The following is a 14925-nucleotide window of genomic DNA, read 5'->3' as shown; positions in this document are numbered from 1 at the left end:
AACTGGAGCTCAGAAGCCGCAGGACACGTGACCCAGGGGCACAGCGGAGGCAGCGGCAGCCGGAGGCACGGGCAGGAAACACCGGTGCCCGCAGAGCAGCCGGCGCGTCCCTGCGTGCCCCGCGTGGGCTGCCCGGCGTGCGCTGCCGGCGCCTGGGCAGAGGTGCCAGCTCCCAGGGCGGCATTTAAGCTCTCTGCCAAATCCTCCTGCTCCGCGCTGATTGACGGAGATCGCTGAGAGGTGAGCCAGGATCCGAGTTGGGATCCAGGCTAGTGTCAGTCATCCTGGCTCATTGGGAGCTGCTTTTCGTCCCACCTCCAGCCCATTGAGCACTTTTTTTCCCCAGCATCTTCTCTCCCAAGATGCTCTCTGCATGGATGTTGCTGCTTCTGGGGTAGAGCTAATGTGACAGTTGCTTCATAGCAAAATGCAGCGGCTCGGAGCAAAAACTGCTGTTTGATGCAGGTAGCAGGTGAGATGAAGCAACTTGCTGGAGCAACCTGAGACACAACTGAGCTGTGTCTGGCGGGGAAAATAGCTTTACCTGCATCTTCTCCCGAGGCAGGAGAAGTACCTGCATGTTGCAGCAACAAGAGCAGTGGGACCCAACGGGCCCCTGAGCACCAGGGTGGCTGTGTCCCTCCCTGGGACCGTAGTGGGGATGAGCGAGCTTTTTACAGGGGTTTTGGTGCCTCACTAAAAGGGCAGCACAGCCGTTTTTAGTTCATAGAGGATGAGGGATTCGCTGGGGCACAGGGCGCTCCTGGTTTGGTGTTTATGTTGGCCTCCATGGATGCCTCAGCCATGCCTCCCACCCTCTGAAAAAGTAGTAAGGTCAAATTAGAGGCCTCAGCTGGTTTCTTGTTGCCGTGTCTGGATAAGCCATCTGTTAATGGCATGGGATTGCCCTTCGGAAACCTGATAGCTGATGCACAGCAACGCTGATGGCAGGCGCGGCAGTGAGTGCAACCAGGAGGAAGATGCAGTAACCCCATCGCTGCGTCTCTGTGCAGATGTTTAATTCACCATTACACTGTCTGCCTTAGTCTCCTCTATTAAGGGAAGCTGTGGGGTTGAGAGGTTGAGCTGTTGTCACTCTGAAAACCTATACTAATGAGAGAAGCGTGGCTCTTCCCTCTGAAATGTGTTTCTAATAGGTTGGGGTTACTGCTTTGCTTCTTGCAGAGGGGATATAAAGTGTGGGGGACCCCACTTTTTGTCTTCATTATGGGTGCAATGTGCGTTTGGCAAGAGCCATCTTAATTTCTGCGGTCCAGCCAAATTCAGGCTCAGATAGTTACTGTCTGCCTGATTCCTCCGGCATCCCCAGTGGATGCGGGGATGGGTCCGTGCGGGGACAAAAGCCGGGCTCGCCCGGAGCTTTGCAGGTGGAGGGGCCTTGATAAATAGCGAAGGGCAGGCGACGGGGCTCCAGACTGCAAGGTGCTGAAGGCTCTGGCCCCTCTCCAGCAAAGCACTTAGCGCACACTCGACCATTCCCCTGAAATCATGGGGGATTTTTGGTTGGGTTTTTTTTTTTTCGCTGAGCAGTATTTGGTTGCAGTCAGCAAATCCGAAGGGTTGAGCGGGTGTGGAGCAGCCCCGGGCTGGGCAGGGTTGCTCGCGGGGTGATAAACCAGCTGGTGAACCCCGGCACGAGAAGGTTGGCTCTAGTCCTCCTCCAGAGTCCTGCAGCTCTTGAGATCTAGTGCTGGCCTGAATATCTGTTTCAGGGGGCTTCCGCTGAAATATTAAGAGGGAGATGGTGCTACTTTATCCTCCGTGCTGTTGCATAATAGATTTTTCTTATTTTTACCTGCATGCACATGAGTGGTGTCTTTTTTGACAGCCTTTACCTGGGGGCCCGACCACCCAGCGCCCCTTCCAGTGATGGGAAGCCTGGGGATGACCACAGCGTTGTGCTCAGTGGGACCCACCATGTTAAATAGCAGGAAAACTTCTTTTTTTAAGCTCTTTTTCTTTGTCAGAGTGAGTAGCCTGGAGGCTTTTCTGCTGCCCCGGGGCAGGATCAGTCCGTGTCAGCCAGCTGAGGTCAAGCTGGGCTGGGAGTGACCATGTGGCTGTCACTGCACTGCTTGTCCCCAGGGAGACACGCTGCACCGAGTGATGCTTGTTGAGGAGGTGGATATTTTCTTGGAGGCTGCCCCAATAAAGGAAAGTAATCTGGGCTAAACCCTCTTTTTGTCAGCTTTTTTTTTTTATTTAATCAGTTTTACAACTTTCCAAAAATCCTCTGGAGGTGGAGATTTTGCAACCCACGGAGCCTGTTCCAGGGTGTCCTTATCCTTACACGTTACAACACCCTGTCCGTCAGCGGTTAAACGAGGCTTGGACAAAGTTTTGGTTTTAAATGACTTTAAGGGTGGATCTGGTTTTCATGTAACCAGAGGGTAATTTGTTTTTTGGGGTTTTTTTTTTTTTTTTCTTAAATGGTGCAGGGAGTGGATCTGGGGTCAGCTTTTTCTTTCTGATGCAACCCGCTCCTGCTGAAGGGAAGGCTCTTTGCCCAGCAACGTGACTGTGTCCTTCTTTTTAAACACTGGAGGCAAGTGGAGTCTGCTGGTGGTAGGCTGGGGGGAAGTTTGGGAGGCTGTGAAGGGCGCAACCTGTTTGCACGGCCGTGGCACGGCTCAGCGTGCAACGTGGAACCATGTGAGGAGCTTAGAGCATCTCCAGGCTGGATGGGCTTTGTTGCCTCCTTCCCGGAGCCTCTCCTGGCTGCTGCCTGCGCGCCTGCCTGGGAGGGCTGGAGGACGGCCAGTGTGCTCCAGGCCTCCCATCTCATCCACTGCTTGTCTGTCCCTGCTTGCTGCAGGTCGCTGCTCTGAGAGATCTCAGCCCTGCCAGACTGCAGCGGGGATTATATTCCAGCAGAGAGCTTCCCTCTACCTCTGCCATCGCTGTGGCACCAAGTTCTTCCTCCTCCTGCCTCTATCCGCATGGGATGAAGACCAGTTTCTACTTTCTGCAGTGACTGCCGCCTTCCACAGCGTGCTCTGGGAGAGGGCGGCTTGGGGAGGAGGGGATGTGGCTCACCTTGGTGACAGGGTACTTACCGTTGAAGGGTTCATCCTGGCTTACCTGCCACTTGTTCCTCTGCCCAGGCATGCGTATGACCTGTGGTGCTGGGGCCCCACCAGACACCCATCCCTTAGTCTTTGGCTGCATCCCTGGTAGGTCTTTCCCAGCAGGGACCCAAGGTGCAGACCCATGGTGGGACACGTGGGCTGCTGTCATGGAGCCCGTGCCACCACTCACCTGGGGAGCTTGCTGGTGGTGGGGCGGTGTTTAGACGTCATCTCCAGCGTGCGCTCTGCAGTTCTCCATTCATTGCATTTATGGAGAACCTCTGCTGTGCTTCCAGCTCACCTCCGCTTGTCTGCCTTCTCCTTTTTAATTTCCTCTCCCTGCTCGAGGCTGGCTGCCAGGTTCCCCTGCCTGCCCTGGGGGGTCTGCGCTCCCCCCACAACCCTCCCTGCAGGTTTGCAAAGCCACACGGCTCTGAGTAAACGCAGGCGTTGGCAAGCAGATCCAAGTGCATGGGATCAGCAGCCAGCAGCACTTGCTGCAGCTGCCACGGTGGGATCAGGCTGGGGGGGCATTAAGAGACAAAGGTGGCCGAAGGCCGGGAGGACAGGGAGGCTGCCGCGGGTGCCGGGTTTCCTGTTGACTGGCAGGAGGGCGGCTGGGGTGTGCGGAGACGGCTCTGTTTGACTTGGGGCTCCTGCACGCTGTGGTGGAAATAGTTACGGGTTGGAGTTTGGTTTCTTGTCTGGAATAACGTGCCTGGCCGTGGTGGGGAGAGGCGGGAGGATGGGGAGGGTGGCACCCGGGTGTGGGAGAGAGGAGTTAGGGCAAGCCAGGGGAGGGCAAGGGGAGATGGGGCTTGTAGGCTCTGCCTTCATTGCCCGCGGGCCCACAGTCTGGTCGCAAGCTTGCCTGCAGCCTTTCTGCCAGTAGCAAAGCTGAGGTTGAGCAGCGCTCAGCCCAGGCTGCAAAACCCACCCGGAGCAGGTTTCTCACCGCTCCGCGGTGCGCTCCTGCAGCAGCGGGCCCTGGCTGGCGCTGTGCAAAGCTGGGGTTACCCCAGGAGCTGCAGCAGCTCGTGGAGCTGGCACGAGCAAAATCGGCGAGAGAAAACCCCAGTGAGACCTGGGGTATAGCAAGATGTCTTCGTCTCTCCTTCCCCCATGCGCGCTGGCTCCCTGTCCTGCGCTGGCAGAGGGGTGCTGGAGGGAGGACCTGGGGTGGGACAGAGGCAGGGGCCGGTGCACGGAAGCAGTGTTTCGGCACTTGCTTGGTCGGGATGGTGGCATTTGTGCTTGCTGTGCTTCCTGCTGAGAGTCATTTCCTTCCATGCTGCGAAGGGGCATGAAGGTGGTTGAGTCAGTAGAGACAGCGGGGTTCGAGAGGCTGAGCTGCTGCTCTGCGGCAAGAAGAGGGCTGCACAAACCAAACCCTAAACTGCCTTCTCCCCAGCACACGCAGGCATGTTGGGGAGGATGAGAGAGATGAGCAAGCAGCTGCAAGCATGCGTGGGCTGGAGGTTTTTACCCCACTCCCTCCGGGTGCACGGTCCTCACAGAGGCTGCCCTTCACCCTAGGAATTCCCTGCGTGCTTCTGTCTTTGATAAGCACCTCGCTTGCTCCAGGGCTCTCTCCATTACGTGGATTTTAGGTATGCAGTTTGTAACAATAGCTCTGTCTTACTTACTAACCCCCTGGTGCTCCATGCAGCAAGAGGTGAGTGCAGGGCATAGTTAGCACGCTGCAGCGTCCTGAAGCGGAGATGATGGCACCTTCAGTAGTTATTGCCTAGTAAACTACCATGAAAACCCGGCTGCCAGTTCTTCCCCACTGCATTGGTCAAGCCCTGCATCCTTCAAAGATGGGATTAGTCTTCAGCGCCGCTGTGCATGTCCTGGATGCAAAGACTTTAACTGTGATACTTCTTTTTAAGGGCTAAAATAACATGCTGTGTCACTAAGGATGTGAGCACATGGGCAGGTTATGGCAGGGCATGCTAACGTTTGAACTTCCAGCCAGCTCGTTTCCAAAGGGTAGGTGATGCCTTAAAAAGTCACACCCTTGCTTATTTTAGGGAGCTTGTCTGTCTTCCCTTTGCAACCCCAAGGAACTGGGTCTTTCTGTGCTCTTGTCCCAAGTTGATGAGCTTTGGAGGGTTATTGCAGTCTGGATATGTCCTGTGTCAGGCAATGAGCAGGCTGCCATCATCTCCAGATGCACACCCACAGTGCTGCACAGTGTATCCTGCCAAGAGAGGACCCCACGTTCCTCATGTAGGGTTTACAAGTCTCCCCGAAGCCAAGCCCTGTGTCTGGCGTGCCGTGGTGTTCATTTGGAGCGAGCAGCATCTCTCGCGACACAGTTCAGTGCTGTCGGCTGCTGCTGCGGGTGATGAGCGGGTCGCATTTCTGTCTAGTTTTAAACTGCAGTAAATAGAAATGAAAGGCAAGTCGATCCACAGCGAGTGCAGTAAGTGGAGTTTAATTGGGATGAATTACACGCCAGGTTTGCAGTAATCTCCGTCCCACATTGCTCAGAAGCATCATCTGCTTTGGAAACGTGACTCAGAAATGTTGTTATTTGATTCCCCCGAGCATTTAAGAAACTATTTTTCCAGGAAGCAAAGATTCTTGGGTTTGGGTTTTTTTTTTTCTTGTTGCTGTTGTTTGTTTTCTCTTTGTTTTATGGCAATAAGAGTCCTTTCCCGGAATTTCCTCCGGGGAGGGAGGCTGCGAGATGTTCCCTTACCAGTGTCTCTTCAGCTCCTTCTCCTCGCTTGGCGTTTAATGCTCCGACATGCTCACAGCTGCCCTTTGCAGAGGAGCACAGCTCCAAGGTAGCTGGTTGGAGTTATCTGCTCCTCTTCTCCACAAGCCACAGCTGAAGCTGCCAGGATGATGTTGTAGCTGCACCACTGGGTTCAGCACCCACACGTGTAGCCAGGCAGGTCTGACTCCTTGCCAGCCCCACGCCTGGATTTGCCCTGCCATTTGCTGCCAGCACCTGCCTGGGTTGGCTCTTGCCGTGGGCTGTCCCTTATGGTCACACTGCTGCCTTATGCTTGGTCACCTTTGGGTTGGCCCAGCGGGGACAGCTGCTGAGGTGTGACACCAGCCCTATAACCTGAGAAATAACCTCAGAATGGTGCTGTCCCCATGTCCCAGAAGCCTGATGTGATGGTGGTGCTGCCTGCCCTGCCCTAGCCATCATCTGGTGGGCACCATGACCATGGCTTGGTTGCTTCCAGTTCATCTTGCCCTCTTCAGCCATTCCCTGGAGGAAGCCTGTTGACATTATGGATGTGCATGAGGATAATAAACATAAGCACAGCTCCCCGGCGTCACCAGCCTCAGCCCTAGCCAGGGTAACACGCTGTCCAACTGAATTACCAGCTTCGTGATCCGGGACCCTACCATCTCCCATCCGGCAAGAGATGCAACTTTCTGAGCTTTCCTTTGCAATCTGGGCTTGCCCCCCAAAGAGCCCCAGCTTGCCCCTCTGCTGCTGCCACAGGTTCAAAAAGAAGTCAGTTTTTTTTAAAATGAAGTCCATGGGACTCGTTTTATGTGTACGGTACAAAACTGTGAGAAGTGGGAGCCCTGAGCTGTTATCCCACCTCCCTCGGCTCTCGTTCTGACCAGCACCTTGCGTATGTCTAGGTTGTTGATACCAGACCACCCTGGCATGTCTGTAATTCAAATGATCTCCAGAAATCTGGCTGTTTTCATGCTTTTTCTAATGTTTTCTCTCTGGAAGGTGTTTGGCTAGTGGGGTGGGGAGGGGGATTCTGCCTGGAAGCACAGGGGAGTCGCTGCAGTTGAATCTGCTCCAGAGCTGTGGCAGATCCACCACAACTGGATCTCTAGAGGTTGGGCTTGGTTGATCCTTGCACTGTGCTTTCTTCTGTGGCCTTCTGAACACCACCCAGAGGTGATAAACGTTTCATCCCTCTTCGGCGAGGGAAGGACAGAGTTTTCTTGGTGAAGATGATGTGTGCGTGAAGACAGGGACTGCCCTGGGCATCCTGGTAGTGCTCAGAGGAGCTGGGAAGATGCTAACAGGGCAGGGGGGAGATGCCAGAAAATGCAGACATAATTTAGGGTGAAAGGGGGGAGGCGGGGCACCATCAAGTTGTTTAAACCAAGAATCAACTCAGGTTTCAGTATCTAACTTGAATTTGGAGAGAACTGGATCTTAAATGTATGGTCTTTGTAAGACACGATAGCTGCAAACAGGATTTCATCCAGCTGGGCAGGAGGCTGTGCCCTCGGAGGGTTCACCTCTGTAGAAAAGCTTTCTTTTAAAAAAAAAAAAAAAAAAGTTGCTGTCTTGAAAGGCAAAAAAAGTGCAGTTTGCAGATGTATGTTAGGTAGAGGAAGAGGAAAGGGTGAAGTGTGAAGCTGAAGGGTGAGGGAGCTTGCAGTAGCGGTAGCACTGCCTTCTGCTCATCGTGCCTGGGGATCGCCGCGGGTGAGACATCCGAGCGTTCTTGGGGGTCGCAGAGGTAAATAGGGGGGTGGTGGCTGGAGAGGCTTCCTAGGGAGCCGGTAAGAAGGGACTGTGCTTACAGGCTTGTGTGCGTGCACAACCACATGCGCGCAGCAGCAGATGTGCGAGATAAGTGGTAAGATCTCTGTGTGGCTTTGAAAGGTTGAGGAGCAAGCTGGGGCTCTTGAAGGGCTTGCCAAAGGTGAGAAGTGCCGGCAACTTCTCCGGCAGGACCTGGGCACCTGTGGCTGCGCTGAGGACCGGACTGGCGGTGCTGTGCGAGAGCTCTGAGTGCCTCTTCAGCCCGTGCCATCAGCGGTGGCAGGAGAGGACTGGGAGGCTTCCGTGTTGGTCACTTGTTGCCTGAATGTGGTGAGTCCCTCTACAAGGCACCATCCCCAGCTCTCTGCCTGGGCCAGGGCAGCCGTCCCATCCTTGCTTTCCAGCATAGCCAGGGAAGTAGAGTTTGCTGTTCAGAGCCTGGTACCCCAGTGCCGTAGGCATGCCTGGGTCTGCCATGTGTAATGGGTGGTAATCCAGCTCTTCAGGTGACTAAAACCGCTTTATCCATGCCCTTCCTTCTCCTCCGTCTTCATGGGAAATTCAAGCTATTTGCTGAACTCCACTTTTGTTTTCCCTTTCTCTAGTGGATATTCGTGAAATCAAAGAGATTCGTCCAGGAAAAAACTCACGTGATTTTGACCGGTACCAGGAGGATCCATGTTTCCGACCGGACCAGTCTCACTGCTTCGTTGTCCTCTATGGCACAGAATTCCGGCTGAAGACCCTCAGCTTGCAAGGTAAAGCACTTGTGGACCCAGGGCTGTGCCAGGGCACGGTTGGGCAGGCACCGCAGGACCCAAAATTCCAATGCATCCTTCCACGAGCGAGCTGCAACATATCCCGGGGCAGAAGCTCTTTTCACCACACCGAGGAGGTGTCTGGAAGAAGGTGACACCGGTTCCCTGAAGGGTACACATTCAACCCCTAGTTAAGTCAGTTAATTTGCCCGGTAAACACAAAAGTTGGGTGAACTGAAGCCCCTAGTTCAAATGTGTGCTTGAAATCAAGTGGTTTATCTCAGCTTGGCATGTTGGCGTTCATCAGCTGCGTTGTGGTAACCGGCCCCACGCATGAAGTGGTAAAATCTCACTCACTTCTGCTTTCCAATTCTGAGCGAGGAAGCGCTGCCCGTGGCAAACGGTAGCTCACGAAGCCTCGCTACCTCTGAGGTGTTGGTCTCAGCTTTTTTCAAAGCCTTGTCTGTTGACTTAGGCTGGACTTGGAGCACCCAGCCTTATGTTTTGCTATGGAAAAAGAGGAGGTTTATGGTGTTGAGTCTCCTCCTGTTCAGATGGAGGACAGACTCGTAATCACTGGCTGCAGTTCAGCTGACGGACGATACCTTTTTCTGCTAACAGCACGCAGTCTTGTGTCTTGTTTAAACCCACGTAGACGAGCACTGATGGAGGCAGTCGTGCTGACTCCTTAAGGTCCATGGCAAATCTGCCTTCTGGCTAGTGCTGCGGGACACAGGGATGGAGACAGCACTTCTGTCCTCAGAAAGGATGGAGCTGCTGACAGGGGGGTTATGGAGGAGCTGGCACACATTCCCAAGCAGGTGCTGGCCTGGCACACAGGCTAGCCAGAGCATTACTGCTTGGGGACAAAGATAACACCCAGCTCCTGGGAACTGAAGGGAGGAAAGAGCATGACATGCAGGGGCGAGGGGTCCAGCCAGCCACGGACATCCCACCGGAGAGGAGCTGGCCAGAGCGTCTGCACGGGAGGGAGCTGTTATCAGAAAGGAGATGAAGGAAGGAATAAGGGATATGAGATGCTGGGGGTAGTCCCAAGAGCTTTGGGTTGGTGATCAGCTTCTATGTCGCTTCCTCCCATTTCTCCTGCGCACTCCCCACAGCCACTTCCGAGGACGAGGTCAACATGTGGATCAAGGGGCTGAACTGGCTGGTGGCAGACACTCTGAGGGCTGCCACCCCCCTGCAGATTGAAAGGTGAGGAACTTGTCCTGCATTTGTTTTCTTCCCCCCCCGCCTTTTCTGTCCTTTTTTAACAGAAAAAGGTGAGCATAGTGACGACACCTCATTCCCTCTCTGAGCCGCGCTGACCTGGCACTCCTGCCTCTGCCCTCCAGAGGCTTCATCCCGTTGACCCGCTGTGTTGCATCATCTACAGCCAGAGTTTGATCTCACATGCATGCAGGGAAGAGGCGCTTTACCACGAAACAGATGGGTTTATGTGTGCACAGCCTGTGCTATCTGTAGCAATTCAGTGTAGAGGAGTGTAGAAGAGAATATCTTTGATTTTATTTTTTTTTCTTTTTTTTTTTTTCTGTCTTATGTGTGGACTCACTTTCAGGCAGAGAGAGTTTTAAAGGGGGGCCAGGTTGTCTGCATGAAAATAGGGTAGACTGCCTCTGGAAGGGGAGCAGAGCCAAGTTCTCTGGTGAGAAGGAGGGCTGTGGGAGTGGACGAAGTGGTGTTGAGCATCTTCCAGAGACAGCAGCAAACCAAACGGGCTTGTTGTTGAGGAGCTGGGGCTAAGTGGGTACGTGTTTGTGCCTCTCTGTTTAGGTGGCTCCGGAAGCAGTTCTACTCGCTGGATCGCAACCGGGAAGACAGGTAAGACGAGAGAAAACTCTCACTTGCACAGACGTGCACATTCATGGAAGGGTTTGAGCTGCAAAGGTTTACCTTTGACTTGAAACCCCAGCCTTTGCTTTGGATTTTTTGTTGGGTTCTTTAGGTTTTTAATTTTCATTTCCAAGGAACGTTAATTCAAGTCCCAATACTTCCCTGGCTGATTTTCACTGAATTAAAAAAGCGTCAAAAAATTGTCTTGTTTCCCTGACCTATTTCCCAGCTGTTTAGACCCAGTAGCACCTTGAGAGCCCATAGCCATGAAACACCTTCATCCCCAGCTGGCATCACCCGAGGAAGGAGACACCAAAGAGCCAAGAAGGGGCTGTGGCCACCCCGTCAGGGCTGAACTGGGTTGTGTTTGTTACTCTCCACCCTGTTTGGTTTATTCTCCTCCTCTGAGGTCCATGAGGCCATGGATCATCCCACTGCTTGGCTTCTAGGCTGATGGGCTGCAGCAGGGCCACTACTTGTGGGATTCTTGGGTGAATGCTTAGTGACGTCCTAGCAGGTGAAATGTCACGCTTGAACCCGTCATGAGAAGATAAGGGAAGGGAATTGGGTCATGACCCGTCATGAGGAGATGAGGGAAGGGATGTTTCTCTGTTGAGGAGGCGAGTTCCACCACGCTCTGCTTTCTGCTGCTGCTGCCATCGCCTGCTTTCCCCGGCCGCACGCCAGCTGCCAGTCTCCTCTTCCCGAGGTGCTGTTATTTGCCTGTTTTCATCTCTGGGACCTGCTTTTCCCTCGTGATGTTAACTGAGTCCATTAACCTTTCAGCACCGATTTCCACGTTAATGTGCTCCCCTGGGATAGGGGGATTCCTCCAGTCCTGCTCCGGAGAGGGCTGTGCTGGAGACATCACTCACACATCAGCTCGTGCCCCCCAGCTGTGGTGGAGCACCCAGGACCCATCTGTCCCCTTCACGTGCCCGGGCGCCCAGGCCGGGCTCCCTGCAGAGCACTGGGCGGATCTCTGGGCTCCAGAGCATCCTCTGCTTTGTCCCTGCCAATGCCACGGATCTCACCCTGCTGCTGACTTCCATGCTTCACGCTGAGCCCTGGAGTCCTTCTCATCCTCGCAGCAAGCTCCTGCCAAGAAACTCGCCCTGCAAACCCGGCTGTCTGTGCCAGGAGCGTGCTGCTGGGGAGCCGTGGGTGACCACAGTCAGACCGGTCGGTCCTGTGGATCGGCAGGCGAAAATCACGGCTCTGTACTCATCAGAAGAAGCGAGCGGGTCCTCTAATCCTGCTTTGGTCCCCACTGCTGTATCCCTGCCTCCCAGCCGCAGCGTGCTGCCCCGTGACAGCCAGGACAGGCAGACGGCCCCGCTGTCGGGCAGTCAGGGGTTAAATTCAACCTGTCTATGTCTCAGAGCAGAGCTGGAGTGTGTTGTGTGCGGGAAATCCCACTGCACTGGACATCTTTTGCCTTTGCGATGATCTATATCATGGCGTGGCGAGAGCACCGTTGGGTGCACAGGGATTTCGCGGAGGAGGGATAAACCCTTGCAGAGGCAGAAAGGGAGGGAGAGGCGCCTTTAATCTGTTGCAGCTGCTCTGCATATGCCACACACCTTTCAAATCCAGACTTGGTGTTTTATACACATTGTACTGGTTTTCAGTGGTGACCGGGTGTAATATTTCCTAATTTGGCAATGGAGAGCACTGAGGCAGGTGCAGGAGTGGCTGTGTGGGGGTTTTGGAGCATGAATGCAGGAGAAATGGAAAAAATTGGTCCTTTTTCTCATCTGGTTATACAGTAAAACTGATGAAATAGTATCCTGACAGGACAAAAGAGATGGAATATATAGATGCGTCTGCCCGAGGCATGTTCAGCAGAGCTGAAAGCCAGCCTGTTGCACCTCTCCTGTTGTTTTTCTTTTCATCATCCTTCTGTTGGCATTTAGAATTAAGCCAGCAAAATACAGTATATTCCTTCCCTGTCAATCAAGGGAAGGGGGTTCAATGCAAACTGCTTAATTGGAAGAGCTGCTGCTCCAGCCCAGGCAGTGAAAGGAGCAAAATGGAAATAGAGTGGGAATGAGGAAAGATTTTGGGTCTCCCCATTTTACAAGCACCCCTGTGTTTTCTGCAAAGTAGAGGCAGCAGTTATGGGGCATATATATCTGTTGGATGAAATCTTTGCCCTTATGAGGCGTTTCAGCATTAACTTTGGTGTCGCTGGGCTTTTTGCTTTTGCTTCTCAGCCTGTAAATGGGTTTGAAAAGGGAACAGTGAGTTGTGTGTTGGTTTTTTTTTTTCTTTAAAAATGCGTTTTTTGCAAACCATCCTTGGTCCTTTCCAGAACGGGCAGGTTTTTGGCAGCTGAAGAAATCCTTCCCGGCATTCATGCACCCCACGCTTGCGCCGCGCCCCAGCCTCCCGCGCCGGAGCCCTTTCCTTTCCGCCTTCTCCCGGCTGGGTGCCTGTGCATACCTTCCAGCACACCGGCAGATGTTGGCTGTTTTCACTGGCTGCTGGACCTTTGGGTATTTGTTTTTCCAAGGGAGGTTAGGTGGAAAGAGGAGGATAACAGGATGCTGGGGTTTTTTCCTAACTGCTGCGGAGGAGACTGTTTCACCTCTGGCTAGGATTGCTGCCCGTGGCAGGGAGCAGAGTTACAGCACTGGGGGCTGGCGGGGGGGAAATGTTTTCATCCCCTGTGAGAGGGCTGGATCTGTCCTTTGGCCTTTTGTCGTGAAACCTTAAAAAACTTCCGCAGAAGAAATTAGTTTATTTATTCGGTTTTTACTTTCTAGTCTCAAAATAGTACCAAGCTGTTTATCCAAGGTCTCCAACTCTGTAACATTATTAATAACACACAGCAAATAAAATCTTTCCATAGCCCGTCCTCCCACCAAAGCAGACAGGGAAATGCTGGTCACAGCTTTTACAGGGTTTGCTCTCACCCCCCTGATGCCGTCACATCGACGAGCAGAGCTATGGTCCAACACCTCCCTGTGAAACAGCTCAGCGTCACCAGAGCTGGGCGCTGGCTCCAGCGCGTCTCCAGCCCGATGCCTGCTGCTGGTCCTGCTGCTGCACCCCCTCCTGCTCTTTTCCAAGAGCTTTTTTGCAGTCTCGGCCTCTCACCAAGGGGCGATTGCTGCTGGGTGGCCCTGGGGCCTCTGGGTGTCCCGTCGGGCATCCCCCGAGAGCTGCTGTGTGCTGTGGTCCTTGACGCATGAGGGCATCTCTCACGAGCCACCATTGTGCTCCTGGCTCTGCTCCCCCTGACCACACCGCCCCGTTTCCCTGTCACCTAGGACCCCGTAGCTGGGACCCCCCCTGCCCTGGGGGTTGCACAGCACCCTGCACATGGCCGTGGATGCTGGGTGCATTCGAGAAGGGAAAGGGCAGGCTCCTCTTCCCAAAACGCTCACCCTGAGCCCCTGGGGTAGCTTCTGCCGGGGGAGGTAGAGGTGCAGGGGGGGGGGGATACCAAAGCTGCTGCTCATGCTGAGAGCATGTCACTGGCTCTGTAGCTCATACAACCGGGAGGGAAGGGGAGGCTGGTGCCATTTGCCACGTTTTTTCTTTTTTTTCTTCTCTCCTGTCCTGCCAGCGAGTGGCAGGACGCTGCCTGCACAGTCCTCAGCCGGCCGGGTGCTGGCCTTGGGCACGGCACGGGAGCCGGGCCAGGTCCCGCTCTGGCCGTGTGTGTGTCCCGGCCCCCCGCCGCTCTGAGCCCAGAAACAAGGGCTCTCTGTGTCCCACCGGCTGCGGAGGCCCTCGTCTCTGCAGCGCCTGACACCAGCCGGTTTCTCCCTCTTCTTGGGGCTCCCTCCATCCCTCCTCCTTTCTGTGTCGTTTGAGATCACCCTGTTTTCAGGGAAGACCATAAAAGGTGCAGTTCGTGCTGCCCCTCCACAATGCTGCAGAGGACAGTGTGTGCCTGGGTTAAAATCCCTGCTCAGGACATCGCCCTGACATATTTATATTTGCACCCCAAAGCTGTAAGCGTTTCCAGGGTCAGACCTGCCCTATGCTTTGCAGGATGGGGGAGCATCCTGTAAGGTCCTGGGCTCCCACTCACTCAGTGGGGGGCAAAAGCAGCATCTGTGATTGCTGGGGCGGACTCAGAGGACTTGCTTTTAAGACAGGAGCTGCCAGAAAATGATTGCGCACAGACCTCTCGGCTTCTTAAATCCTGCAGATGGGAGACATCCACGTTTTTCCTCGCTGCAGGGCCATTGCCCCATGGGGGAGCAATGCCGGAGCAGGCAGGGGCAGCCCACGGCTTCTTGCTGCCTGTCTCTGCCTGCCTGGGTGCAGGATCCCGCTCGGGGTTGGCACTGGAGCCCTTACCAGTCCGGGAAACGGCATGTTTGGTGCGAAGAGCCTCGGGGGGCGGACAGCCACGCTGGCTGCCCCGTGCCAGCGGTGTGTGTGGCAGTGGCTGGGGGACCGCAGCTGGGCACGACGTGGCAGCACTGTGCCTGTGGCTAGATGCTGAAAATGGCTTTTTTTCCTCTCTTTAGGATAAAATTAGCTGGGTCCAAACCACTTGCAAAGCCTGCCTTCTCTACTGCAGGCCAGGGAGTGGGTTTTGAAAGGGATTTGGTCACCCAGTATCCACGTTGGGGCACAGATACTTGAAAAATGCTCTCCCTGGTCGTTCCCGTAAAGCAGTAGGTGCTGTGTGCCCATTGCGGCATTGGCTCGAGTGGGCTGAGGGTGCTGGGACTCACGCTGCAGAGTTGGGAGCTTGCAGGAGCAGTGTTTG

General features: G+C 54.4%; 1 protein-coding gene across 1 annotated transcript in view; it reads left to right on the top strand.

Annotated features, from left to right (window-relative positions):
* Positions 1–14925, top strand: part of PLCG1 (phospholipase C gamma 1) — a 49190-nt gene that overhangs the window by 14803 nt on the left and 19462 nt on the right. The window contains exons 2-4 of the mRNA XM_059827376.1: positions 8184–8336; positions 9458–9551; positions 10131–10178. Of these exons, the coding sequence (XP_059683359.1) occupies positions 8184–8336; positions 9458–9551; positions 10131–10178 (295 nt within the window). The remainder of the gene's footprint in view (positions 1–8183; positions 8337–9457; positions 9552–10130; positions 10179–14925) is intronic.

This window comes from Gavia stellata, chromosome 20 (assembly GCF_030936135.1).
Source record: "Gavia stellata isolate bGavSte3 chromosome 20, bGavSte3.hap2, whole genome shotgun sequence".
In the NCBI taxonomy this organism is placed as follows: domain Eukaryota; kingdom Metazoa; phylum Chordata; class Aves; order Gaviiformes; family Gaviidae; genus Gavia; species Gavia stellata.
Note: the sequence above shows the minus strand (reverse complement) of the source record. Positions and strands in the feature narration are given on the sequence as shown.